The sequence below is a fragment of the Lepisosteus oculatus genome, chromosome 29, assembly GCF_040954835.1.
Source record: "Lepisosteus oculatus isolate fLepOcu1 chromosome 29, fLepOcu1.hap2, whole genome shotgun sequence".
Lineage (NCBI taxonomy): Eukaryota > Metazoa > Chordata > Actinopteri > Semionotiformes > Lepisosteidae > Lepisosteus > Lepisosteus oculatus.
In genome coordinates, this window is record NC_090724.1 from 7757412 (window position 1) to 7782471 (window position 25060).

General features: G+C 49.3%; 1 protein-coding gene across 1 annotated transcript in view; it reads right to left on the reverse strand.

The window, feature by feature from the left end:
- Positions 1 to 19359, reverse strand: part of polrmt (polymerase (RNA) mitochondrial (DNA directed)) — a 48778-nt gene extending 29419 nt beyond the window's left edge. The window contains exons 1-6 of the mRNA XM_069185976.1: positions 19159 to 19359; positions 18122 to 18220; positions 16573 to 17393; positions 15859 to 15992; positions 3182 to 3368; positions 272 to 421 (exon numbers count right to left, since the gene is read on the reverse strand). Of these exons, the coding sequence (XP_069042077.1) occupies positions 272 to 421; positions 3182 to 3368; positions 15859 to 15992; positions 16573 to 17393; positions 18122 to 18220; positions 19159 to 19303 (1536 nt within the window). The 5' untranslated portion in view covers positions 19304 to 19359. The remainder of the gene's footprint in view (positions 1 to 271; positions 422 to 3181; positions 3369 to 15858; positions 15993 to 16572; positions 17394 to 18121; positions 18221 to 19158) is intronic.
- Positions 19360 to 25060: the final 5701 nt, after the last annotated feature.

Genomic DNA, 25060 nt, shown 5'->3' on the forward strand with positions numbered 1-25060 from the left:
ATGAGTATGCAAACTCACATATACATAACAAAATCCATGATGATCGTTTCAAATGAACTGGATCTCCAGTTTAAACAGAATGTACACGTGTCATTATTAAGGTATAATTGCTGAACAGTCGAAACAGGTGGTAGATTCCCAGAATACCATAATAATGGAGTGACTTTTTACATAAAAATCTTTGCAACATCAAACAAAGACTAACAAACACATCCTTCATATGCGAGATTTATCCAGCCAGGCTCAGCAGTGTGAAGTCGCAGACTGGTACCATTTTGGCCATGTGCTCGGTGATCGGCTTGCTGGCCTCCACAGAGTCCATGGTCAGGATGTCGGCCTGCTCTGTGCTCAGCTGCCGCCTGAATCTCTCCCTCAGCTCGGCCAGGGTGAAGTCCAGTTTGGGGTACTGAGCCAGCTCCCTCTGCAATACGGTAAGGGAAGAACTCAGTTACCCCCGGGCTCATGCTGGACAGCCCAGCCAGCGCCTGGAGGAAGTTAGGAAGTTAGGAAGAAGCTGTATCTTTTCTTGACCTGGAACAGCTGCTGGGCCCTGGCTCTGCTTAAGCTGGAGGTCTGCACTGAGCACCGGACCTGGAAAAACTGCTGGACTTGGTTCAGGCACTGTCCACTCAGTCACAGAAGTAATGTCAGACCCCCTCTCAAAGCCTGGCCGTGCAGAACTCTACCACAGCACAGGACCAGGTCTTCTAGTGCGGCAGAATTTATTCACACGTTCAATGGGCTGACCAGCAGAGCCCAGCAAACTGCACAGTGTGGAGACTCCACAGGCAGCCCCTTCAACCCCCTCTCACATTTACACAAGCAGCACCCAAGCCATCGAAACCACAGGTCAGCTGTTGAGTTGTATTAGTATTTATGTCTTACCAATACGTTCAAATCTCCTTTTCTATCAGTGCATGAAGTCCTTGCATTTTGATGTAAGAAAAAAAAATCCTCACACTTATATAGCACTTTTCTGCACACCCCACTCAAAGCACTATACAGGTTATGGGGATCCTCTCCACCACCACTAGTGTGCAGCCCCACCTGGATGATGCTCCAGTCCGCTCCCCACACACCAGCTCTCAGTGGGGAGGAGAGCAGAGTGATGAAACCAGTTCATAGCTGGGGATTATTAGGAGGCCATGATGGATAAAGGCCAGGGGGAAATTTGACCAGGACACTGGGGTAACACCCCTACTCTTTTCGAGAAACGCCCTGGGAGAAACGCTCCGTGTACCAGTATCTATGAAATCTAGGGTTGCCGTCTATGAACATTTATATAAGAAGACACCCCGTCAACAAGGGGGCTGGCTGGTGATATTTTGTACCAGTAGATATTATAACTAGAACGACTTCGAACTGGTACCAATCCCTGGAGAAAAGGAGTAAGGAAAAAAGCGAGGGTTACACCCCAACTCTTTTTAAGATATGCCCTGAGATTTTTTAATGACCACAGAGAGTCGTGACATTGGTTTTAGATCTCATCCGAAGGATGGGACTGGGGCATTAGGACCCACATAGACCGCAGGGTGAGCGCCCCCTACTGGCCCCACTAACACCTCTTCCAGCAGCAGCCTTAGCTTTCCCAGGAGTCTCCCCTCCAGGTACTGGCCAGGCCCACACCTGCTGGGCTCCAGTGGGGCTGCCGGCTGGGAGCTGCAGGGTGATACAGCTGCTGGCTAGGACAGTTATTTCTTTTGAAAAGAAAAGGAGCAACAGCTCCTTTCAACTTCGTTCATGTGTACGGACCCCACATCCCTTCCCCTGCTGCGTGTGCCGTGTCCCTCTCACAAGTTTAATTACTCCTGTGTGCAAACACACACCCCAGCCCCTGACGCACTTGCCCCCAGCGTCTTGAGCCACCGCAATGAGAGCCAGACGCCGAGACAAGAGCTTGTGGGAAAACGAGCAAACCCAGAGGTTACTGTAATTAACGCAAAAGACATCTGGTTTATTTACTTTCACACCTGGCTGGCTTAACTGCAAGGTGCTAAGTGTTAAAAGTACTAGGTGCTTGGCTGACAGCCAGAAAAAAGCTCCCCCTCCCCCCCCCCCACACACACACACCTGTCATGCAAGTATATTTGAGCACACACACACACACATACACAAGCATGGCAGTGGACACCTGTTAACCAGCCACTGTGGTGACTGGCCAGGATTCAATCTTTTTGCACAAAAAGGATTTGCAGTTCTCATTAATAATAATAATAATAATAATAATAATAATAATAATAATAATAATAATAATAATAATAATAATTCCTTACATTTAATGCATTTAATTTGTCCAATTTTTCAATTGCATTGAAGTATTTAGTTTGTTAACGAGATTTAATAACCGGTCGGAGAAATTGGGACTGCAGTTCCCCCTTCAATCAACTCCATATAAATAAAGAGACAGCATAGATACATACAGTAGTTGAACCACTTTTGAATTGTCCTATCACTTTTAATTGATTGTTAGTGCTCCTGTTGCTTCTACTGCCACACGTATGGGGGACCTTTCACGCTTGCTTGTGAAAAGACTGCTGTGGCACGGTCCCCAGGTGAAGAGAGCTCACAGGTCCCCGATCTCTCTCACGCCTGCCCCTGCCGTGTGCGGGTCAGCTGAGCCTCGCACCAGCTGGCAGAGAAGGCAGATGATCCCATTTTTCCCTAGTTTGTCATTTCTACACCTTCCTCCCAACCCCCCCCCCCCCAAAAAAAAAACACTCGTGCCAACCAGAAAGCTAAAAATATCCCAGAAGAGGCACGTTGATGAATCAGTGTGAAAATGGGATGCAGCACGTCCAATTACAGCATCCACACCTCCACAGAATGGAACATGAGAACATCCCTGTGAAGCAGCTAGAAGCTAATTGATCGGAAGATGTCATCCAGGCACTTCTTGAAAGAAACCAGGGTCTCAGCTTCAAGCACACAATTTTGCTCCAGACTCCCACAACCCCTTGTGTAAAGCCTCCTGTTCCTGGATCTCAATGCGTTTTAGTTCCACACTGTACAGACCTCACTGAATCTTAACAGGCAGTGAATCTATGTATGATGCCTTAAAACAAGACTGACACTGAAGCTGATCAGATGGACATGTTGGGTTTTCGGAAGGATTTCCTCCTCCTCGCTCAGAACTAAGGGGCTGGCTCTTAAGGGTGCTACAGGGGCCGAGACGTTTGGGTACCTTGGTGTAAAAGTCTTGAACCAGGGGAGAAGAACAGACTTTCGTGTCCGTGGGCACGTGGGGCTGGAAGTCAGGCTGCACCGCCTGCACGGCCTTCAGCACCATCTCGCGCTCGTCCTCCCGGAAAACGCACTTCCTGTACAAGGCCTCCAGCGAGAAACCGTCCTTCTCCAGCTGCAGCAAACACCTGGAGCGAGCCAGAGGGAGGGGGGGAGAGGGGGGGGAACATGAGCCACAGACCAGGCAGTTCACACACCGCTCACCTGCAGCCCATGGAGACAGAGAGGGAGCACAGGTCCTAGCCCCTGCTCCCGAGCACACGCTGGATTCACATGTGCTGCAATCAACCCCGCTTAGGTACAGGTGACACAAGCAGTCAGACTAGAGCTCCAGACAGCTCCGCTCACTCTGGGAGACGAGACGCCCTCTGCTCCAGAGTCCCCCCCCCCACCCACATTTGACCCCAAAACTCCACCCCCTGTAGGATCCCTCATACCACAGGCAACGCCTCGTCTCCCCACAGTGCAAAATAAAACGGCAACGTCTTTTCATGGCTCCCCAGTACTGCTCCTGTATTTCTACCAGATTTTTCAGCTCGTTAGGCAGCAGAGATCCTGTGACATTAAGAAAGGAGAAGAAGGCCAACGCTTGCGACTAACGTAATGCAGCACAGCCACAGCCAGCCTGGTGGTGGGGCTGAGAGTGGGCTGCCACACTAATGAAGGCGGGCTAGGTATCAGACAGGGATCTGAGGCTGTGCGCAGCAGCAAGGTTAAACATCTGAGATGAGTGCAAGGTTTAATGGGCTGCAAGAGCCCAGGGGCCTTATCAGAGCTGCGGTAATTGGCACTTCCTCCTGTAAGTGAGCTGCGAACACTGACACGCTCGCACGCGCTTGGAGGACGGCCCTCTGCCTGCCGCAGCACAGCCTGCATGCCCATCACAGACAGCGCCGCGCTGGCAGCCACAGCGCGCAACCTCCGGTCTCAGCACACGGGCAGCACCTGGTCCCCTGTCCTGGTGGCTGTGCTGCGGCAGCTCAAGCTCGTAACTGAGCACAAAGAAGAGTCCGACGAGATCTGTCCATTCCCCCCCCCCCGGCGGATATATCCGGCCTCATGCAAACGTTCCGCTAGTCCTCAGGAATGCGGTAACGGTTCCTTCAGGAGTGTGGCACTGCGCAACCCAGAACAGCGGCAGCGGACAACGCACACAGGTGGCTGCAGGAGAGCAGGGCGGTCTGGCATGTTATTACCGCCCTCTAGTGGCCTAGAATCCAAACAGAAGAGGGCTACAGATCAGGTGGAGGGGTGGGGTGGGGGGTGGGGGGAACCTTCTCATTAAAACCTGGAAAAACAAAAGTTCTCTCCTCCCCACCTTCCCACGACAGTGATTAAAGAGCCGTCCGGTAATTACCTTCCACAGGAAATCCTGCCTTAATGGCTCAGTCCTTCAGATGCAATCGCGCTCAGCAGCCAGATTAATTTAATTTGCACACGTGGCACGCTCGGGGTGCAGCTTCTTTCTTGCCGTGGAGATATCCTTCAGAACGACCAGGGGGGTCGTGATGCCGGTCAGCCTCTCTCAACGATTTGAGAACTTGTGTTCTCTAGCAGATGGCTCTCTCCTTTGCAGCGTCTTGTTGGCTGCATGGGAGCAAGGAAGCACGCTATGCTACCCACATGGGGCGTGGTGCCTTCAGGTGGTTTATGCCAACACGGTGATGCCCTCTCACCATGCAGCGGACAGAGAAAGGGGCCGCGAGGGCACACGGGGTGCCCCCCAGGGAGCCGAGGAAATCAAGAGAGCGAGGGACCACGCTGCACCACGCGACCCCCCATCTCCGAAACTGGACTCTGGCGCAGGGGGACAACGAGAACCCCATGGCCTGCCCCTCCTCTTGCAGTCACCCGGCAAAAAAACACGCAGAGGAACCCAAGACCGTGGTGGCACCTGCATCGGCCAGCAAAGAAGGGTTCGGTAATCCTCAGTGCATCAGACCTCCCTTGATGCAACCCATCGCAAAGCTTTGCTACTCTTCAACCCTGTGCCCACGCAGACTCTGCCACCTACTGCCCCTTCCTGGGCTGCAGGTGATCTTGTAAAATCATACTCTAGGAGGTCTCACCCTAAAGCCGATCTACTCTTCATTCACAGAAGCCTGGAGAAAACATTCTTTAGTCTTTATTGCATGCAGCTTTGTCACTCTGCAGTTCTCAGCTGGCAGCCCCACTGGAGCCCAGCAGGTGTGAGCCTGGTCAGTACCTGGAGGGGAGACTCCTGGGAAAGCTGAGGCTGCTGCTGGAAGAGGTGTTACCAATAGGGGGTGCTCACCCTGCGATCTGTGTGGGTTCTAATGCCCCAGTATAGTGACGGGGACACTATACTGTAAAAAACCTTTGGATGATGCATAAAACCAAGGTCCTGACTCTCTGCGGTCATTAAAAATCAAAAGAGTAGGGGTGTTACCCCGGTGTCCTGGCCAAATTTCCCCCTGGCCTTCACCAATCATGGCCTCCTAATAATCCCCATCTCTGAACTGGCTCCATCACTCTGCTCTCCTCCCCACTGAGAGCTGGTGTGTGGGGAGCGGACTGGAGCATCATCCAGGTGGGGCTGCACACTGGTGATGGTGGAGGGGAGTCCCAGAAAAGTGTAAGGGGAGTCCCTGTGTAAGTGTAAGGTATTATTACAAGGATATTATCAGTCAGTTGGTCAGCACAGCACTGCAGGGAGCTGTGCTGCCACAGCCGAATGACAGAAAGGGCCTCGGCAATTCATCTAAAGGTCATCATGAATAACACATTCACTACATGCATTGGTTTCTGAACAACAACCGGACATCAGACCCACGCGTACAGGATCAAAGGGCTACACTGATGTCTGTTGTCTTTTGTTCATTTCTCATTCGGTGTGTTTTTTTTTTACTGTATCTCACCAGGGTGTGGACTGGAAACATCACGCTCGCTTTGTTTCAAAAACGCAGGCCAGACCCCGCGACGCCCCCTTTTCGCCACAGATCCCCCGGCGCGATCGCCGGTGTCCCTTCCCCCAGGAAAGACAAACCTGCTCCCTGCAGCCCCAGTAAAGACGTTGGGAACCCCGCCCTCCGCTGACTTGACAGAATGGCGCTACTGTGTCTTGGAGACGCACTGAACTTTGCGATACGAAATGAAAAAAAACGGGACAAGGTAAATGGATTGATGATATCCCTACCAAAAATAGCACACAATCCATCGAAATGTTTTGGTTCAGGTTGCACACGTTTGCTAAATATAAGCCCAATCAATATATACAGACTATCCACAGAACGACCTTGTATGAAATGAACAACAAGAGAGACTGGTCAGGCTGTCCTCCTCTCCCCAGCCACCTCTGCAATCCCCTGAAACCTGCCTGCTATTAATCAATGGCATTTCAGCAGTGGATAGTGGGACTGATCTCAACTGATCAAAGCATTCTCAGGGGTGGAAACGAAGCCACTTACAGGGATGAAGTCGTACAGCTGCTTAGGTGGTGTCATAGCAATAACCTGGACTTGAACGTAAATAAAACAAAAGAGCTAATAGTGGACTTTTGGAGACTCAGGCCACACACTCCCAGCCCACTCAGTATTGATGGAACGGAAGTGGAAACAGTCACCAGCTTTAGGTTTTTGGGATTTCACATTTCTAATGATCTAACCTGGACTGTGCGCACGGACTCTATCTCGAAGAAGGCTCAGCAGCGCCTCTATTTCCTGAGGTGCCTCAAGCGATGGGGGATGCCAGCACCTGTGTTGGTGAACCTCTACCGCTGCACCATCGAGAGCGTCCTCACCAATGGGATCACTGTGTGGTACGGCAACACCTCTTCTCAAGAGAGAGAAAGGCACTGTAGAGAACGGTGAACGTGGCCCAGAAGATCATCGGCCGTGGTCTCACCGACATTAAACAGCTCTATGAGGACCGCTGCCGTGGTAGAATTCTGGCCATAACAGAGGACAGTCACCACCCCGGGCATGAGCCCTTCACCCCACTGCCCTCAGGCAAGAGATACAAGAGACACTTACCACTAGATTCTACCCCCAAGCAGAGCGATTGGGAAACACATTTAGCCATGCCCCTCGGACCACACCTATACCATCTACCTCATTATGATTTCTTATTTATTGCACATCTCCAGTCACTGTTTACATGCCTGCATTGTTTCCATTCAAACTGTTTACTTGTTTACTTGTACATTGTCTACTGTTTGTTTTTTACGTTGTCTTGATGCACTGTCTGCACTTTGTGTTTTAACAATCGAAAGACTTAATGTAAGAATTCCACTGTAGCAGTACGTGTACCGGTTACATATGGCAATAAAGTTCAAGTTCACTCCGAATGAGCTCTTTTCTGGCCGCAGGACTGCGAGGAGTTTGCATCTTCTCTTGCGCATTCACACTGGTTTTGGGCATTCAGAAACTGTGGCCTGCCGCAGTTCCTCATCTTTACCTTAACCCAGTTTGGCCGGATGGAGATCATCCCTCAAAAGCGTGTTCCGGAACTGGGCTAGGAAAAACTCCCAAGTTATCAATCTGACACACGGTTATCCAGAAGGACGTAAGAGGCAAGGAACACTAAGTCCCCGAGCAGCGACTGTAAAGCAGACAAATGCTTCCGACACCGGGACGCATCCGGTATATTTGTATGGATGAGCGATGCTGGTACTGTGGGAGTTTGGCACTGCAGGGTCAGCTTCTCCCTTTGGGACAGGAGTGTGGAGCTCATCCATAAGACTACTTGCGCACTTCACTGATCCTGGATCCTAGAAAACTCCTCTTCCAGTACTGGACTGGGGTCACGGGCCGAGCAGTGGCTCTGTGACTCAGGATCAGCGCCTGTGGCTGGAAGGTTGCCGGTTCAAATCCCACGGCCGACAGAGGAATCCTACTCTGTTGGGCCCCTGAGCAAGGCCTTTAACCCCAACAGCTCCAGGGGTGCTGTATAAATGGCTGACCCTGCACTCTGACCCCCAGCTTCTCTCCCTGTCTGTGTGTCTGTGTGTCTCATGGAGAGCAAGTTGGGGTCTGCGAAAAGACAAATTCCTAATGCAATTTCTTGCATATGGCTAATAAAGTGATCTTATCTCATCTAATAGAGAAAGATAGGTGGGTGTCCACACTCCTGTCCTGTCTCACTGAGAGGCAGAGGCACTGTCATGTATGTTACAAGTCTGGAGCTCTGGAATATCCTGTTCCCAACCCTCTCAAGTTTGTTTTGCTTTTCCGATCTGACACATATTAATACACAGACTCGCCAAGCCTGGTCTTGAGGGAGAGCCTTGTCTCTCTTTTTTTCTGCTCTAGCAGAAGGCTAATTGATTTCAGTTGAACATTTTTGGGGCACATTCGGAATTTGCTTCCGGCTCAGTTGGCAGGAATTTGCAACGGGTATCAACCCTGTACTGATTCCAGAGGTTCAGAACTGCAATCATTTAGCTGTGCTGCCTGAAATGCAACCAATTAGACCTCTGCCGAAGGTCAGAATAAGCAGGCAGAAATGATTAAAGGTGTCAATTATCACCAGTGGTTTAGAGTTCAGCAGACAGAGGGGTCATGAAGGAGCAGGGGTGGGAACCACTGATCTAAAAGATGCTTCTGTGAAAGTGACAGCAGACGCCTGGATGGAGATAGAAAACTGCTTAAGACTCTAGAGAGGAGCATCAAGAATTGCACTGTTTCTTACTGAACACGACAGCTATGACAAAGCTAGCTAAGAGAATCACAAATTTGAAACATAACCCTTCCTCCGTCCATTTTCTAACTGCTCCATCCAATTCAGCGTCACGGGGGAGCTGCTATCCCAGCAAGCAACAGTGCAAGGCAGGATACATTCCAGACAGGATGCCAGCCCATTGCAGGACAGAAACACATTCACACCAGGGTCAATTTTCCCCGTTGTCAATTAACCTACCTGCAAGTCTTTACACTGTGGGAGGAAACCAGAGGAAACCCACACGAACACAGGGAGACCATGCAAACTCCACACAGACAGGATCCCAGGTCCTTTATTGAGCCCAGTGCCCCAAGGTAGCGAGACACGAATGCTAACCACTGCGCCTCACGTCACCCAGGAGGAAATCTTCACACAGTCATGTGCTTCCAACGCTTAGCCCAGGCAGTGCCAGATTTCCCATTCGGCACTGCAGGCACAGTGCCTAGGGCCTACGCAGGAGTGAAACAGTAATGAAAGACGAGCTGAAACAACATGCTTGCAATCGACTCTAGGTGCTCCAAATTAATAATCATACACTATCTAACAGCTGTTCTAGAAACTAGAAGCTTGGAAGTGATGGGCTCGGCTCGCCCCATCAATCACCTGGTGTAGCATTAGAACAGTTTCAGGTGCATCTTGTCAATCGACGTCATTCAACCGGCGTTGACCACTCTTCTTGCACACTTTGGGAGTGAAAGTGCCGAGGGCCTACGAACACCGAAATCCGTCCCCGAGCCCAGGAGTGGAGAAAACTGTATGAGTGCTCTTCAGCTGGCGCAGAACCAAAATTAGAGCACCCATCAGTTCATAACCACAGGATTCTCTGGACTCCGGTAAATGGAAGTTTGTGAGTTCAAATCCCAAGTGGGGAACTGGCATCGTGCCCTTGAGCAGGGCATTTCCTCAGTATAACTGTAAAATTAAGCCAAATAAATAATTCCAATAATTCCAAAATTGCTCAAGTTAAGTCCCATATGAAACAGAAATGCCTTCACAATCCACTCCAGATGGGTTATTCTCTCCATTTAAACAGTGCCCAATTTAAAAAAAACAGTCTCATCAAATTAATTCATTTCTCTTAGGCAATGCAACAATCTCAAACTTCTACTTTTACACATGTGGAGTTTGCTTATTTACAGTTTGATTAAATTATAAGCTCTTATGGCTACTTCACATGATTAAATGCTTTATCTCTTAAAAGCCTTACTAAGCACCGATGCCCAACTGTCCAGCCAGCTGGATGGGCAACGAGCACTCATTTTTTTTTTCTTAAAGCTGACCAAAGCAAAAACCACACAGCAATTCGCTTGGGGAAGGCCAGTTGGCGTTTTGCACTGAAGTCACCTTTCAGTGAGGCCGTGCAGGACACCAATCAGCAGTGCCAGTATAACACAACACCCAGACAGCGGACCACAGCGCATCACAAGAGACAAACGCAATAACCTGTTTGGACAGGGGTCCCCAATCCTAGTCCTGGTGACCCCCACTTGCTGGTTTACATTCCAGCCCACCTGCATCAGAAAATTTGAGCCCTACCTGATCTAAGACCTTGCTTCAGTGGAAGATTTGCATTTGTGTTTCAACCCACAGGTTTGGGTTAAAGCTCCAGCATGTTTAAGAGCTGGGAACAGCAGCTCAAGTTAAACTTCTTCTTATGAAGTCAACGCAGGGTTTGATTGTGGAACAGAAGACCAGCTGGTGGGTGGGGCACCAGGACCGGGACTGGGAGCCCCTACACCAGGAGAACAGATGGAGGAGTTCATGAGTGTTAAAACAGGAATGACAAGTCAATGCCCACCTTCACTTCACAGCAACTCACGCCCAGCAAATTCCAGGACCCAAAACTGGAGGCACCTCTTTACTCTTAAAGGGGTTCTTTACTTCTTTAAGGGGCTGTGGGTGTGTGTAGGCAAGTCTGACTGAGTGACAGAGCAAGGAATGGATGCCGAGTCACTGGAAGCCATCAAGAAGTGGTAGCTAGCATAGGTACCTCAAAGTCCCAGGGTCCTGGGATCAAGTCCAGCTGGGCTGCCTGTCCGGGTGGAGTTTGCATGGTCTCTCATACATTCCCAGTGCTTTTCATGAGGTGCTCCAGGTTACTGATGAGGTTAAGGCTTACTGGCTACTTAGAACTACCTTGTTGTGAGGGCAGGGGCAGCAGGGGGGGAGCAATTCAAGGCATTACACCAGCTACAGAGGCAAAAAAGGGCAGGAAAATGGTCCTGGCAGGTCACATGGCAACAGACAAGCATCACTCCTCTAGCACCTTGGAGCAGATGTGGAGAGAAGAGGCTGGCCCACACAGGGATTTAGGATTCACATGCTGTCGGAGCCCCCTTTCAGTTTCTAAGAGCCGTAAGAAATAAGAGGAGGCCACCTGGCCCATTTAGCCTGTCTGATTTTGCAGCAGCTCATTGATCCCAGAAGCTCACCCGGCTGCTTCTTGAAGGAGGCCAGGGTCTGGGCTTCGACAACACGGCCGGGCAGCTCGTTCCAGACACTCACAGCACGAACCAAGACATCTGGCTACCAGGTACAGAAGGCAGCAGACATCAGCTCCGTTCCGAGATCATTTTCACATTTTAAAAAACAATTGCACAGCAGAGGGCGAACGAGACTTCCTCACCACGACACGAGCGTGTGAGTCGCTGTGCCACCTCGATACAGCTGGGGGATTGGAGACTTTTTTTTGGGGGGGGGGAGGGGGGTCGCCAGTGGAAATCACGATCCGGCTGCCAGACGTGAAAGGAGATCGTGGGACGAGGGGGCAGGTGATCATCTGTGCAGAGCAAGAGAGAGAAAAGGCGGCGAGGAGGAGGAGGAGGAGGAGGAAGGGGAGCGAGGGCACATTGGCAGCAGCCCTTCCTTGGCAAAGTTGTGGCACAAAAGGAATCTCCCGCCTTCTGCGGCGTGGTTGGCGTAGCAACAGGGGCTCTGGGAAAGTCCACAGGAAGAGTGCAAGGGCAACGCCAGCGTTCTGTCCCGCCCGAGAGCTGAAGACACTTGTGGAAAGCATCTCCTTTCCTCCCCCTGTACCCCTGGCCCGCTTCAGGAGCTCTGGGCTTGGGAAAACAGGGAGGAGTACAGAATGGGCACACCGAGAACACCAAGGAGAAACTGGGAAAAGAAAACCACGCCGTCCCAAGTTTGAGCACCTTTCCATGGGTACGGCGCATGTGCGCTCTGGTTGTGTCGCTGCCGTTACCCGATCAAGAGGCAGCAGACTGTCACAGCGGGGGGAAAATAATTCGTCCCAACTGTTGGAACAAATCAACATAAAAATAGGTTTAATGGGAAAAGACAGGCGCTAGTTTCAGCTGGGGCACCACTGCACGGTGCCGCAGTGGTGAGCGTTCCTGCCTCCCTGGGGGCCTGGGTTCGATTCCTGGGGCGCAGTCTGTGTGGAGTTTGCATGTTCTCCCCTAGTTCGTGTGGGTTTCCTGCGGGTACTCTGGTTTCCTCCAAAAGACCAAAGTAATTTTTACCCAAATCTATATCCCTCACAGCCCCGTACTACACCATTAGAAAATGGGTGGATAGATATCATGCCGAGAAGTTCACATTTTCTATAAGACCTTGTTGGGATATTCAGTGCTTTTCATTTTTAGAACCGTTTTTCAGACAGCAGCAACTGTGCCGCGCCGCGCAGTAAAATACAGTCTTTGTGAGGCTAATTCCCCCCACCACCACAACTTCCAGTGGTGCACCAGTCCTGCTGTGGGGAAAAATTAACAAACACAGCCTCTTGGAGGAACAACAACAACAAAAAAATAAAGATTCCCCTCTGCTGCTGCAGTCTGTCCTTGTCATTCAAAAGCGAACTGACTCATGAGTCCGTGGAGTGGCAGCCCGCTATCTGGTGATGCAGCTTCATTCGAACCCCAGCACTGCCCCAGGGCTTGAATTACAGGACAGGAGCAGGGAGCGAACTGGCCAAAAGCAACCGCAACGTCTGCTTAAATTACTCTTTCTAATAGAAATATTGCAGAAATTACGGCAGTCAGCAAAAAGGCCATTAGAGACACAGGAACTGCAGGAGGAAGACTTGCGCTGTGTAAATAACTGAGCCCTGGGCTTGTATCTCACTGAGACTGGCCCGTTAGCAGCTGTTGGCATTTTCCAGCTGTCCACTGTATCGTCCCTTTAAAGCTTTGCAGACACAGAGTTAATCTGCAGCAGCCCACTGAACCCCCCCCACTTCAACCCCAGGCAGCTTCTCGAGCTCATGGTCAGAAAGCCGAGCTGAAAGCGGTCGTTCTAAGGTCAGACGTCTATGTGCAAAACCTTACTTGAACGGCAAGCATAATTTTATACAGTTCTCCAGGCCCATAGGTTCTCATTTCACCTCTGACGGCCCTGATCACGCTGATCTCTCCGTCTGCGTTCTCAAAGTAGGGTTTCTTAACTCCCATAGCAGAAAGACAACAGAAACTAAAATAAGATAAGTAAGATGACTTTATTGGCCATATGCAATTTCTTGCATTAGGAATTTGTCTTTTCTCATACCCCAGCTTGCTCTCCATGAGACACAGACAGGGAGAGAAGCTGGGGGTCAGAGTGCAGGGTCAGCCATTTATACGGCACCCCTGGAGCAGTTAGGGTTAAGGGCCTTGCTCAGGGGCCCAACGGCGCAGATCCTGAGCCACAAACTTGGTTCACACCTCCCCCCTTCTCTCAACGACAGACTTGTTTGCTTCCAATTCTCTCTATTTATTTGTAGGTTTCGTTTCCCACCTCTCCACACCTCTCTAGACCTCGCACCACTCGATTGGCCACTCTGCCTGTCCCCTGCTCCCTGCTCCCGCCTCCTCCTCTCTCCTGGCTAGTGTTTTCCCGGGCTATATTATCGTTGCTGACTGCCCTATCTTTCTTACTGCAGAAGAAGGCTCCACAGCCGAAACGCTATGTTTTTTTCTTCTCTTTCCAGCCTGGAATAAACCTAGTACTTGTTCCTGATAATTTTATACATGTACTCTTTTCTCCCAAGTGATATTTACACCTGTTCACACAGCTGGGTATTTGTACTGGAGCCATTCGGGTGAAGTGCCTTGCTCAGGGGGTACAGCAGCAGTGGCTCACCCAGGATTCGAACCCGCAACCTTCCAGTCACCGATCCAGAACCACAACCACAGGGACACTGCTGTGTCTATTGCTGATGAGTATATCTCCAGATGGTATGCCCAAAGCCCTTCGCCAAGACACTCTGCCAGGTGTGCATGACGTGCAGTGGGAAAAAAAAACAGGTGATTCAAGAAAGGATTTACAGGGAGCAGTAGGAGAGCAGAAAAGAAAAGGGTTTCTTTGCAGAAGAAGGACAGAGTGCCTGACAGTGGGCTGGGATGGTGTAGCGATAACCTGGGTAGGAAAAATCCAGCGATGCCCCCAGGAAAGACCTGACCTGCACTGGGAGGTGGTATTGCTCTCGCGAGCAAAAGGTGGACTGAAAGTCAAACCCACACTTTGAAACTGTCAGTCAACAGATGGGTGGAATGCTGTTTAAGAAAAACAAAACGGGGTTTAGCAATAAGAGCTTCTGGCTCGGTCCCCCTGAAGGATTTGACATGCAGAGTCCCGCACCTCACTGCTGCAGAACAGGAAGCAGCAAGGCTCTGTGCAGGAACATCGCCACCTAGTGGATCAGCAGGGGCGGCTCTCCTTAACCACAGGAGGAATGGCAAGGACCTCAAACTCGCTCATTCCAGCTGCAGTGCCATTTTCACACTGCTCTCAACTGCAGCTGCCCGCTTGAATCGGAAATCTGCTCGTAGGGATGCAAGCAGCCACAGAGCAGGTCAGTGAAGGTCTGAGGCGAGTTTGTGACAAACAAAAACGGCCAATTCCGGAGAGCACTGAGAAAGACGCACAAGGTTCCACTGTGGCCTGAATTACAACAGTTACAGAGGGTTTAATAGTCCGAGCCGAGCTCTGATCACCCGCTGTTATTACCATGAATGAGTGTCTGAGTGACCATTACCAACACACTCCCACATATGGCCCAGTGTCTGACTTTGCCTCACTTTGCATGTAGGACGCTGTCTCTTGCCCTCTGTCTCTCTCTGCGGCACAGCAATGTGGCATACACCGTGCAGAAGAATAACATGCAATTTGATTGAAATCTTCACATGGTCTTGTAGGTGTGTAATACAACTACGTGAAGTAATAATAATTGCTTACACTTATATAGCGCCTTTCTGGACACACCACTCAAAGCTCCTTACAGGTAATGGGGATCCCCTCCACCACCACCAGTGTGCAGCCCCACCTGGGTGATGCGACGGCAGCCATAGTGCGCCAGAACGCTCCCCACACACCAGCTCTCAGCGGGAAGGAGAGCAGAGTGATGAAGCCAATTCATAGATGGGGATTATTAGGAGGCCATGATTGGTAAGGGCAAATGGGAAATTTGGCCAGGATGCTGGGGTAACACCCCTACTCTTTTCGAGAAACACCCTGGGATCAACATTTCAGTGCCCACCAGACTGAACTGGAGTCAAAACTCCGACTTGTTAGTGGACTTGACTTCAAACAGTCAAGGGGCAGAGCGGTGGCTCTGTGGCTCAGGATCTGTGCCTGTGGCTGGAAGGTTGCCGGTTCAAATCCTGCGGCTGGCAGAGGAATCCTACTCCATTGGGCCCCTGAGCAAGGCCCTTCACCCCAGCTGCTCCAGGGGCGCCGTATAAATGGCTGACCCTGCGCTCTGACCCCCAGCTTCTCTCCCTGTCTGTGTGCCCATGTGTCTCATGGAGAGCATGCGAAAAGACAAATTCCTAATTTTTATATAGCCAATAAAGTGATCTTATCTTATCTAAACACAGCTGGGGCCTGTCTGGGTCTTCCTTCACAAGAAGGTCCCGGCAACGCAAAGGATCTCAGACCTCAAAATGGGCTTGCCCCGTTCTCACTCGGGACCCCAGGGTGCGAGGGCTGGGCAGAGCTCACCTGGCGATCACGCGGGGGGCACAGTTGTCGCTGCGGCCCATGCACTCCAGGGCAGCGCAGTAGGAGCTGAGGTTGGGTTTCAGGCTCGCCTCTTTCAGCAGCGCAAACATCCGCCCGATCTGGTTCACAGAGCCCTGCAGCACACGGGAGTCCAAAGAAGGCATGTTCTCAATAGGACACTTTTACAGAGCAAGGAGAATCTCCCCTATAGATTCTAACACGATTTATGGAAAGAAGTGTTATTGCCTGATCTACTGCATAAAAACGTAAGAAAGGTTACAAAAGATAGCGGCACATCTAGAGCATGGAGTAATTAGTAGCTAATCAATCCTGGGATCTCATCCAGCTGTTTCATCCTGGTCGTTCCAGACTCTCATGGCCCTAGTTGTGATGATGCAGAATCTCAGACAGCGTCTTTGTTCCAATATTCAACTCAACTTCAAATTTATTTTTATATAGCGCCTTTCACAACAAGGTTGCCCCAAGGCACTTAACAAAGCTGTGTGACAATCCATGACGATACAATACTATTTCTACTTCACGTCTTTGTCTCATATGCTCACAAACATGTGATGTGCCATGAGAAATCCAACTCTTGCCAGCTGGTGAAATTTTGAAGCCCTGCTGCACGTTAACCACAGCGTTACCTAGTCACATGATGCTTGCCCCAGCTCTTAAAAGGGGGAAAATGGAAGCAAAAGTGTCGCAAATCACCTTTTTAGCCCAGACGCGCATCACGATGTTGTAGGTGTTGACGGAGAGCAGCTTGCGCCGGCTAAGATGGCGGTGGTGGTTGAGAAGGCAGCGCTGGGCCCGCTCCACGTCCCCGATGAAGACGCAGGCCTCCAGGTAGGCGTGCAGGATGAGCTGGGCGTCCCCGCAGCGATTCCCCTCCCGGTCCTCGAGGAGAGCCTCTGTCCTGGCCGGCTCCCACTGGCTCGTCCGGTTCTCCAGCTCCTCCGCCCGGGCCAGCTCTCTCTCCTTCGAATACTGCTCCGGGACGGTGACCGCGGCCTTCACTCGGCCGGCCGCAGGGACGGGTTGTGTCCCAGCGGTCTTCTTCTGTTTCGTGTCCCAGGTGGCCTTGGGGTGGGTGGGGCCAGAGGTGGGGTGGGTGGGGCCGGAGGCGGGGCTTTTCTGTTTATTGGCCCTCTCTTTGCTCTCCTTGGCTGCCGTCGCTACAGGACCCGCCTTCGATGCCATACGAAAGATCTTGATGTTTTTACTGGCCTTCACGACGGACAGCTTCTCTTTACCCTGCTGCTGGAGGTGCAGCTGTTTCTTGGACTTACTCCATCGCTCCTTCTTCAGCTTCTCAGCCCAGCGGCTGGGGTGAGCTTTCTGGGTCGGCTGTCCGGAGTCCCCCGTCCTGACGGCCTCCCTCACAACCCCAACCTCATCCCGCGTCACGCCCTTCAGCCCCCCAGCTCCTGGGGTTCCTTGCTTGGCCTGGGGGGGCTTCACGCAAGGCACCTCCGAGCGTTTGACTGCCAGGACGATGTCGGCCTGCAGCTGCTGGATCCGGGCGTCCAGGACTGGGCAGAGGGGTGAGAAAACGACTGCAGTGAGCGCCTGACTCCTGCCAAACCCTGGTGTGTTAATTATTCATCTGCGTGACTGGATGATGTGACCGCAGCCAGAGTCCACCAGTCCGCTCCCCACACACCAGCTATCACTAAAATCACACCACTAACAGAGTGATGAAGCCAGTTCAGAGATGGAGTTTATTAGGAGGCCATGATTGGTAAAGACCTGGGGGAAATTTGGCTAGGAGGCTGGGGTAACACCTGGGCTGGGGTTTTTTAGAAACGCCCTGGGATTTTTTATTTCCTCAGATAGTCAGGACCTCTGTTTTATGTCTCATCTGAAGGACAGAGCCTTTTTATAGTATAGTGTCCCCATCACTATACTGGGGCATTGGGACCCACACAGACTGCAGGGTGAGCGCCCCCTACTGGTCCCACTAACACCTCTTCCAGCAGCAGCCTTAGCTTTCCCAGGAGTCTCCCCTCCAGGTACTGGCCAGGCTCACACCTGCTGGGCTCCAGTGGGGCTGCCAGCTGGGAGCTGCAGGGTAATATGGCTGCTGGCCTAACGTTGATACTCTTGCACAAAATTGATATTTACACCAAAGGCTTGGAAGTGCCATAGGAGAAACTAGACATTTCCACTGTGTTTGGGGGTGCTCATCCGAGTACAGGAGGGCTCTGTACCATGTTTTTAGAAACACTTGGATCACCGTACAGGGGTGCAGTACTCTTACCATCCAGCAACTGGGCTTGTTCCCACAGTTTCTTCTTGGTGCCCTCTTTCTTGGGGATCACAGCTGAGAAATTCCTCCGAAATACGGCCCAGGGGGTCTCTGGCCAGAGAGAGATGCAAAGTGAAATCGCACTTTCAATCCCAAAGGATCCTAAAATCACCATATAGGTAGGAGAGGACCCACTTAATTCCCCAACTGAAGTGCATCCCCACCTGGGCGACACACAGTAGCCATTTTGCACCAGCAGCCTCTCCATAAAGAAGATCACAGGGAGAAGAGAAAAGTGCATCAGCTGAGGGGGAACTTCAGAGACCAGATTGTTCAGGGCAATAGTGGAATTCAGACAGGACACCATCGTTAACACACCTACTCTAATAAAACAGTCCCTTGGGATCATTAATGACCTAGTAATCAGTAGTTTGTTTTACACATCCAAAGGAAAGCACCTTGAAATTTCCAGTTCAGAGGGAAAAGTTATATAAACGTGAAAAAAAAAACAGTCAAACCTCACTCACACCCCAGTACGTTCACACAGTACTCAAGAATGAACACTTTGAGCACAGGGAAAAGAGATTCGTAAATGAAACTCTCTACAGCCCATTAGCTATGTAGCTCTGAAACAATCCAGATATTTAGTAACAAAGCTCATCATCTTCCGATGTTTGAATGTAAGGTTGTTTATCGTCATTTTCAATGCACGTCTACAATAAGGTATTAAACATATCCGCCCTATTTTCATAAATGACTATAATGAGTAACGGACACTTCTTCAGTCTGTACGACGCTTATACGAATGTATTATAAAACACGCCGTGTCGCATGCTGGTACAGTAATCAAAAGAGTCCAAATACCGCCATTCCGACACTTCATGCTTCGTGATGACTGATTTGTTTTGCACGGGATCGCAAGACCAATTGTGTAGTATGTTCTAGAGTTACTGTATTTAATGGTCATAGGTAAGAACGAACAGTGCAGCACTATAATAACACCCAATGCTCTGGTGAAGTGCACTATAGCTAACTTTCAACAACCTTACCTTCAGCCTTCCTGGCACCGTCATTCCGCAGCCTGAGACACGAATGACACTGGTCAGCATACAGCAGCTGTCTCAGATTCGGCTTCTCCAATACCAGGCGACCAGTGAGAGGTTTAGAAAAAGCACACAGTCTCAGCAAAGACATATTGACATGAGAAACCCGAAACACTCCCGCATGCCCACTCTAGGCTGCCATTTTGAGCCAGACTAGACCGTGTGAGCACAGAGCAGCCAATCACAAGCCAAAGCAGAAGACTGCGGAGCAGTCGAACAATCAGTATCGCGTTACGTATTGCAACTATTTTAATAGAGTACCACACCTTTTAGTGAATGGAACTTAGAAAGAGTACTGTAACAGACATATACCAGAAATCTTACATATTTTTTTCGCCTTTCGGATATGCCTGTGTTGTAAGGCCCCCGAGACTAAAAAATGAATATGCATTTTAAAATAATTTAGTACAGAACAGTTTCCCACAGCACGTTCGCCATAGGCCATATTCGAGCACCTGATGCTAATTTTTAAACGGCGGCATCTTAACAAATTAAAAATCGCGCAAATATTAAATTTGATCACGTGTATGAATACGTGCTACTATAAATAAAAGTTAAATAATATTTTTAAACATGTAACTCCATATTGATGCGTCCAGTCGCTGACTAAACACTGGATCTACGGTACGGTTACAGAGGGATGAGGAGAGCAGGTTGGCAGGGGGAAATAACTTACTGGCACTGTGCAAAACTACATCAAACAACACCAACACAGAAAACGCTGATTTTATTGACATAGGATCGAGTAACTCTGTGTTGCTTTGCACCGTTACCGCTAGATGTCAGCATCACCACGTTACACGTTTACAGTGGTTATTAACGCTCCAAAACTACGCTAAATAGAACTGCGGGCTTGCCGCTGAAGAAACGATTAATTAGCACGAAAATGTTACAGAACACCAGTGAGCAAAAAAAAAAAAAGAGACTAGGATAATAAGACCCCAGAAAATTCTGTGTCGTCTAAATCCCGAGACGTAAACTGGATTATCAAGGTGCCGATTCAAGGTTCTAGATTAGAACCTCAGAAAAAAAATAGAATAAAACTCAGGAGAAAGAAACGCAATTCGTGTCTTTGTAACAACAGTGTAAGGTGCTGAGGAACTGTTGCGCTCAAAAATATGATCCACCTCAACGTGCCCCCTCGTCAACTCCTTGTGGACTTAGTGTCCGGTGTTCCGTTGTGAATACGGGATGAGTTTAATATTCTTCGATGTCCGTTTACCGATTGTGTCTGTGGAATGAAAATAATAAATGCTCAAACAGTAAATTCTCCTGTATATACAGAACCTCGATCTGGTTCCAGCGTACCGTGCAAAGGCAAGAAGGATGAGGAAACCACTTTCGCCGCCTGTCGAAACGCAGAGGACAAACTTCACACTTTCTAGATTCCGAGCTGAACAGGATTATTTGTATGTGTTTTGTTGGCTGGAAAACAAACTGCCACATGTCGTTACCCGTTGCTTTGGAAAGACTTTGCAAAACATTATCGTTGAGCGTTTAAATCTGAATGTTGGATTTAGGGAGTCTGATATTATGTTAGACTTGCTACATGTAATATGGACAATAATATCTAGATACATTCAATATGTTAGTAAGATTGAGTAGATATTATATTCATAAGTGCTCATATTGGTGTATGGACATTTTCATTTCACAGGTTTGTGCCGGTGCTTGTGGGTTTTTGAAAAACTGCTCCCCAAGCCCAAAACGGCCATAAAGGCTCAGCTCTAAAGAGAACCTAAAGGGGCACATGTTAATTATGAGTATGTTGTCAGCGTAAGACCGCGAGCGCCACACCAAATACCTGCTCATCATTTATTCATGTAAACCAGCTTTACAGGTAAGCCCTGAATCCAAAGCGCACTAACGAGCTGTCACGACCAGCTCAGAGGAAGGCAGAAGAGCACAGAGTGCTCAGTTGTCCGCGGAGGCTGGCCTGGTCTTCCCTGATCGCAATTCCAGAAACAACCAGCAAGCGGCAGTCTCTGCCTTTAGTCCTACAGCTCCTACAAGACCAGTAAAATCAGTGAGAGCTCACCAAGGAAAAATCTTCAGAAGAAGCAGTCTTAGAAGAAGCTCAGAGATTGTACAGAGCTGGGTATACAGGTGTTTGTTGTTTCATTTTTAAAAATGCTGCTCCGTTTTCTTTGCCAACTTATCACAGGGCCTTGCAAAGGAGTGAAACTGAACAAGATCCCAATGCAGGACGTAGCAGGACCTAGTGATCGTCGGGTTCTGTTATTGTATCGTGCACTTAGATATGAATTCGGAAAGACTATACTAGAATGAAAATTCGCAACAGTTCATTTCAACAGTACTCCCCCATGCATTAACTACATCACTTTTGCACCATGGTTGCAAAACTGTGCTTTTAAAACTTTCACTGTGCTGGTCATCATTCTGCCCATCCTCTACCTTCTTCAATGGCATGACCAGTCATGTTCTGCAAAAGAATACAACCATTTTTTTTTCTTCATGTGAAATGATCAATTCCAGACAGGGTTTGCAGATGCATTGAAAACGACAGAAATTTAAGGCCAATTTTAAAAGCAAAGGAATAATAATCCACTCTTTCTTTAGCTAAGATGACAGCTAAATAACTCCTCCACACACCAGTTCTGATAGTTAGCTTTATTGGAGTGAGAATTCACCCTTTGAACTTCATACACTTTTTTTTGGGACAGTGAGCGGTGTTGAGGTTGGTTTCAGGAGCTGGCACACCAGAGATGGGGGGGGGGGTCTGCTTGCAGGAAGATGAAGGGGGTTTTCCGAGGGGCGAGAGGTGAAAGGGGGAAAGGTAAGTCTGGCCATGCTGGTTCATCTCCGCCCCTATCATCCAGAGCCACCATACAGACATGCACAATCGCTCTGTCCGCAAGCCAGCCGCCCCCTGCCCTCCAGCTGTTCCCACAATTCCTGTGGGAACGTCATCCAATAGGGTTGAAATCCAAAACCCCCCCTTTTTTTTAAATCCCGCCGTCAGCCCCACAGCAAAGACCTTCTCTGCTGGTGCAAACCTGGGGCAGCGGATTCGCGAGCGAACTATCAATTAAAACAGAGGGCGAGCAAATGATTGAACACATGAAGGAGAAGCCCAGGCGTGGGTGACAGGCTGGACCCCGTGTGCCTCAGACAGGGACTGGAGAGAGGCAAGCATGTTTCTTCACCACCGCTGCTCAATTCGTATTATGATATCGGGCGGAGCAGTGGCACTGTGGCTCAGGATCTGTGCCTGTGGCTGGGAGGTTGCCAGTTCAAATCCTTAGGCTGGCAGAGGAATCCTACTCCGTTGGGCCCCTGCTTAACCCCAGCTGCTCCAGGGGTGCTGTATAAATGGCTGACCCTGCGCTCTGACGCCCAGCTTCTCTCCCTGTCTGTGTGTCTCATGGAGAGCAAGCTGGGGTCTGCGAGAAGACAAATTCCTATATGAAATTGCATATGGCCAATAAAGTGATCTTATATTAAAAGAATGACGACAGGGGGTGCAAATGGTAGTGAGAAAGTATTGAAAAAACCTTCAGAATATGTCAGCACACAGGAAATAAGCTCTCGATCGCTGTCCTTAAACTCACAGCTAGATGATAGCCTCGTTTAGACATCTAATTGACTGTCTGACCAACAGATGCAAGCAAAATGCCTTCTCTTGCTGGTCGAACAAGCAACCAGGAAGTTCAGGGCTGCCAGCACAGCAGGCACACCAACCACTTTAGAGCACGGCAGCCACCAGCACACTGCAGCCTGTGAGAGCGCAGGCCTGCCTGGTCAATGTTAGCTTTCCAGCACGATTAGGCCTAACAGGCACACGGATCTGTTCTCCAGTGACTGATAGACAAGGAACTTGGTACCTTAAATCTGTGGTTCTTTTAAGATTGAGCAAATTCTCTGAAAGCATTAATATTTATTAGAGGTTGGTTTTGTTGTATTTCAGAGAGTCTAGCGTGGTGCAGCAGAGGTTGTGAGGGGGTGGGGTGGCGTCGAGCCAGTTTCGGGGTGCTACTTAAGCCAGGGTTGGTTCCATTTTCTTCAGCAGGTATGGTTAAAGTGTAAAGGTTCAAGGACCTGAATCGAGCTAGAAACTAGTGTTGTTACAAGAATTCGATTTTTTTTTTTTTCACTGAAGCACAGTTTGAGATTTTTGTGTTCCTGAGTTGAATTCGGAAAAATCTCAGAGTGAACTGCAACGGAGAGCTATCTTATTTGTCATCTGGGCTCACTATATGTGTAATGTGAATAACCTTCCCTCAACACCACCAGGACTCTGTCCTGCCCCCTGAACAAGGAAGAGCCAGTTTCTCTGGGTGCATCTTAGGCACAGGACAGGAGACCAAAGTCCAAAGATCAGAGTGGATCTACAGTATGTACTGTAGCACACTGACAGAGTCCAGGTCACATGGGGGAGTAGGGGGGCAGGGATCAAAGTTTTGCATTCTCTTCAGCAGTCCTCCCCCAAACACGTTTTGTGCGTGAAGCTGCAGTTAGAGCTCTGGACTCATAACTGGAAGGCTGTAGGCTCAAACCCTACGTGGTGACACGGTGGCTGATTCACTCAGACTGCTCCAGTAAAATTTCCTGCTGTGTAAATGGGTACAAACCTGAGTCACACTAGACAAAAGCTCCTGTCAGGTTTGTAATAAGAAGAGCTGATGCACAGGACTCATAAAGACAATTCAACAGACGCAAAATGAAAGTTTTGAAGGTCATGCATGTGTAAGTAAAAAAGCCTATAGGAATCCTTACCAATAGTTAAATATTAATTGAGTATTATTCTCTAATATATTAACAGTATAGGAAAAGAGCAATGTCCGTTGCTTTGTGTGTTTCTTATTTGTTATGTATATGTGTATATTTATTTTTCACTTGAATTGAGCTCCAGCAGACAAGCCAGCAACTCCAGAGAGTGGAGTTGATTTCTCCAGAGCAAAACACAGGAGAAAGTCATCTGGCAAGCTCCTGAAGGATAGCTTCAGGAGAGCCAGCCCTTAGTCCTGGGCTTCGCGGTTAATATACAGTAACTGGCGAGGCTGAGCACTGATAAGACACCAGTGATGCAATCCCACCAGCAGTCTATCGTGTGTCATATATACTCTGGCTCATTATTGTCTCTTAATCAAAATCTGTTGGCCGTTTCTATTGTAAAGTACTCAACAGATTAGATAGCTGCCTTTATGGTTGCAAGCCTGCACCACCCTTTCATAAAGATACCTTTGAGTTGGGGGGGTGTCTGTGTGTGTGAGTGTATATGGGTGTGGGGTGTCTGTGTGGGTCTGGGGAGTTCAGTGTGTGAGTGTGGGGTGTCTCTGTGAGCGTGTTTGAATCTGGAATGTCTGTGTGTGTGAGTGTGGGGTGTCTATATGCACAGAGTATACAGTATATGGGTGTGGGGTATCTGTGTGGTTTCAGGCAGTGCTTTGTGTGAGTGTGGGGTGTCTTTGTGTGAATGTGTTTGAAACTGGGGTGTCTTTGTGTGTGGTTATGGGTTTCTGTGTGTGTGTGTTGAGTGCCTGTATGGTCTGGGGAGTATGTTGTGTGGACTTTCTGTGTGTGTGTTTGAATCTGGGGTGTCTGTGTGTGTATGTTTGAATCTGGGGTGTCTTTGTGTGTGAGTACATACAGTATGGGTGTGGGGTTTGTGTGTGAGTATGGGGTGTCTGTGAGTCTCACAGTACGACCACTTTCAGATTCTGGCAGCTTTTAAGACGCAGAAATTGCTCATACTTGTCTCAAAGATTACTCTTGAGAAAGACAGGGGATGGAAACCCCATTTTCTCCCAGAAGTCTAGCTCTGCACCCCAAACGTAAACATCTAAAAACACAAGACACAGCAGCGGCTGTCTAGCAAGTCTCTAAA